The following is a 3,747-nucleotide window of genomic DNA, read 5'->3' on the forward strand; positions in this document are numbered from 1 at the left end:
AGTGGCCTTCAGCCTTCTCAGGGTCAAAGTAAGCCCAAGGTAGTCCAGAGAAACAACTCTCCGGTAACCCATCATTTTAGCAAACGCCCTCTGTTTCCACTTTGGGCACCTCTTGTTAAAGAGGATGGCTGTCTTCTCCCTATTAATACACTTTCCCGTCCATTTGCAGTAGTCATTGAAGATGCCCCAGATACAATTAGCGTTGGTTTTGTTGGCCTCTGCAAACACAAGAATATCATCCGCATACAACAAATGTGAAATGCGCTCAGCTCCCCTAACAATCGAGATCCCCAATTGTTCCCCCCGCAGCCGAAAAGTTTTGGACAGCAGCTCGGAACACAAGATGAAGAGGTAAGGTGACAAGGGACATCCTTGTCGAAGCCCACACATTGCCTGAATCCATGGGGTTCTACTACCATTGATCAAAAGGGAAAACCGAGGTCGAGTGAGGTATTGGATTATCCACATACTCAAACGACTAGGGAATCCCATCCGGGTCAGCACCAGTTGAAGCGTATCCCACGCCATACTGTCATAAGCCTGTTCCATGTCGATTTTAAGGGCCATCATCCTTGCCCTCTGTTGTGAGTAACGGAATTTATTAATCATTTCCTGGGCCACCATCCCATGACTGGAAATGGATCTCCCCGGAACGAAGGCACCTTGCTCCTTGCTAACAATATGGCACAATGCCGGCGTGATGCGGGTGATTAAAATTTTGGCAATCACCTTGTAGAAGGATTGGCACAAGCTAATGGGTCTGAACTTCGCCGAAACACAACTATCCATCGTCTTGGGCAGGAGGACAACCAGGGTGTCTTTCCAACTAGCACACATGGAATTAGTAGCAAAAAAATGCCAAATGGCACGCATGACATCATTCTTAATGATTTCCCAGTAAAATTTAAGGAACGAAGCAGTAATACCGTCCAGACCCGGCGAGCGGTTGTTCCCCATGCTGAAAACGGCTTTCTGGATTTCCAGTTCAGTGACTGCGGCATCCATGGTCTCCCTCAAGTGTTCAGGGATCTTCTCCTCCCTGTTAAAGTCCGGCCACCCTTCCAGTGAGACCAATCTATCTTTCCACTTAGCTGTGAAGAATCCCATGAATTCCTCCTGGATGTCGTTCTGGTCAGAGGTTCTGTCCCCGTTGGCTTTCTGTATTTCCACAATCCGGTTGCCCCTACGGCAAGCCGAGGCAGAAGAATGGAAGAAAAAAGAATTCGTATCCCCCTCTTTAATCCACCGGGTCTTAGCACGCTGACGCCACCACGTCGCCGTTCTGGCAAGGGTAGCAATCAAGTCAGAGGCCGTTTTTCTAAGTTCGGTATCCTGTTCCGTGTTCAGCCCCGCTTGGGAGCTTTCAAGTAACTGAAGCTCGGCAAGATGCCCCTCAAGCATACTCTTCATGTCTCCCAGTTCCTTCACGCGGTTACAACTCCAAAAGAACAGGGATTTAAGAGTCCTAGAGCATTTGCGATTCAAAACATCATCCGGCTGCCCGTGATCTTGCTTAGTCCAGCTCTTCCAAACAATTTTCCAAGTGGCCGGGTAGGTTCGCCACACATCTTCAAATCTGAGCCACTTGCTCCCGGGATGCGTAGGCTGATTCGACAGCCTAAGGAGAAGTGGGCAGTGGTCCAACGCAAGTCGTAAGAGGTGTTTCACCGAAGCTAGGGGGCAAACTGAAGTGCCACCGAATTCATAAGGACTCGATCCAACCGGACCCAGACCTTGTTGGAGCCCTGCTTGTTATTCGACCACATGAACTTCGGACCAGTGAACCCCAGGTCATGTAAGTCGTTATCCACCATGAACGCCGACATCTCTTGTGCCCCAATGGGAAAGCCGAACCTGCGCCTACCGCATTTTTCGCATTGATCCAGGCAACAATTGAAATCGCCCCCCACGATAACCGGGAGGTCGGCAGGGGCAAACTGAAGTCCCACCGAATTCATAAGGACTCGATCAAACCGGACCCAGACCTTACTGGAGCCCTGCTTGTTATTCGACCACATGAACTTCGGACCAGTGAACCCCAGGTCATGTAAGTCGTTATCCACCATGAACGCCGATCTTGTGCCCCATTGGGAAAGCCGAACCTGCGCCCACCGCATTTTTCGCACTGATCCAGGCAACAATTGAAATCGCCCCCCATGATAACCGGGAGGTTGGCATCAATACAAGAGCTGAGAGCCTCCCATAGAACGCGTATGGAGTGGTAGTTCTTGCCAGTATAGACAATAGCCACCGTCCACTCTTGGTTGTTAGGCAGTACCAATTGCCCAACCATGGCTTGTTCCATCATCTTGGTGGCCACAAACCGGGAACAATCCCTGCGCCAAAGTGCCAGAATTCCGCCCGACCTACCGTTGGCCGGGAAATGTAGAAAATCCCAGTTGGCTCCAGCTAGGACGTCCACCTCCACTCTGGAGATATCATCAATCATTGTTTCCATCAAGCCGACAAAAACAACCTCATTACCCCCAATGAGGCTACGTAGGAAGTGACCCGTTTGTTTTTTTCGGGCCCCCCTACAGTTCCAGAAGATGATGGACGACATTAATCAACCCGTGGGGGGGGGGCGCCCTCGCCGCCAGATTCCTCATTGCCCTCCTTCCTTCTTTTCCGAGGAAGTTCCCGGTCGGTTGCCAGGAGATGGAAGCCCACACCACCCGAGGGCCTATTGGCCAGCTGAGCCCCCCGGCTTGTTACCCATAGAAAACAGCAGTGGTCGGTTAATACCCAATTTGGCCTGCTTTCTAGTAGGTTTGTTCCCAATAGGTGGCTCCTTGACTGCCTTCAGATCCACCTGCCTTGGGGTCTTTCCCAAAGGTTTTTTTTTGACTACTCGTTGTGCTCCTTATCAACGGTTTGCCCCCCTTACGTCTACGAGGGGGGACTTGGATCCAAGGACCCACAAGGTCTTCCTCCGTTGGAGCTTTATTCATCATTTCATCACGCCCTCCTCCTCTGCCCTCCAGGGAGGCACTCCTAGTGTCCCGCTCCAGGATAACCGTCTCGTTAGGAGGGACAATCATTTTTTCACGAACGGTCTCCAAACTTCCTTGTTGACCCTGATCACGCTTGGCCAAATTGCTCCTTGACCCACCAGCCTTGCTGCTTTCTCCCTTTTCGAAACTTCCTTCCGGCCTCGACGGCTTCTCGGAAGTGGAGGGAGCCTGAGCAACACTCTTGAAAGGGCATGAGTCCCTGCGGTGACCCACCCTCCCACAGCCATAGCACATTAGGCCAATACCTTCATATTCAACCTTCTGGTAGAAGCGCCCGTTCAGGCCATCGATTCATATTCCGGCCAAAAGTTATTTGGCTAAGTTCATCCGAACACATACCCGCGCGTACTCGCGCCGTACCCAATTACCGGTTTGGGTATCAATCCAGAGAGGCAAGCCAATCCGAGAGGCAATTCGGGAGATATTGGACTCGTCCCAATATTGGAGTGGAAGGTTGGGCATCCTAATCCAAACAGGGGATGAAAGACCTTCCATAGATGTCGGAGAAAAACCAGGTGTCCATCTGTCCAACCCCACCAGGTTCCCTCCGATGAACTAGGGGCCACCACTAAGCACTGCATCTCGGATCTCCGTAGAGGTAAAGATGCAAAGGAAGCAATCGGAACCCAACGTCGTGAGTTGGAACTCCCCGAATCCACCCCATTGTCTTTGGATCTCGGACTTCAACAAGAAGAGCGAAACCTTTTTTCCTAAGATCTTCCCAACCACCGCA

At 51.2% G+C, this 3,747-nt stretch overlaps 1 protein-coding gene across 1 annotated transcript; it reads right to left on the minus strand.

Annotated features, from left to right (window-relative positions):
• Window positions 1–2,762: 2,762 nt before the first annotated feature.
• Window positions 2,763–3,509, minus strand: LOC110093478. The gene is made up of 2 exons (XM_020818381.1): window positions 3,354–3,509; window positions 2,763–3,272 (listed from the first exon to the last, which is right to left on the minus strand). Exons 1-2 carry the CDS (start codon window positions 3,507–3,509, stop codon window positions 2,763–2,765), a joined length of 666 nt encoding a protein of 221 aa, XP_020674040.1.
• Between the last annotated feature and the right edge of the window lie 238 nt (window positions 3,510–3,747).

The sequence above is a fragment of the Dendrobium catenatum genome, unplaced genomic scaffold, assembly GCF_001605985.2.
Source record: "Dendrobium catenatum unplaced genomic scaffold, ASM160598v2 fragScaff_scaffold_1369, whole genome shotgun sequence".
NCBI lineage: Eukaryota > Viridiplantae > Streptophyta > Magnoliopsida > Asparagales > Orchidaceae > Dendrobium > Dendrobium catenatum.

What these genes read in the sequence shown, in the direction of transcription:
- LOC110093478 (XM_020818381.1), bottom strand. Translation starts at nt 3,509, where the DNA reads ATGGAAGGTCTTTCATCCCCTGTTTGGATTAGGATGCCCAACCTTCCA. An exon ending in TACGGCGCGAGTACGCGCGG is followed by an intron (nt 3,273 to 3,353) that starts GTATGTGTTCGG and finishes TTCTACCAGAAG; the next exon opens with GTTGAATATGAAGGTATTGG.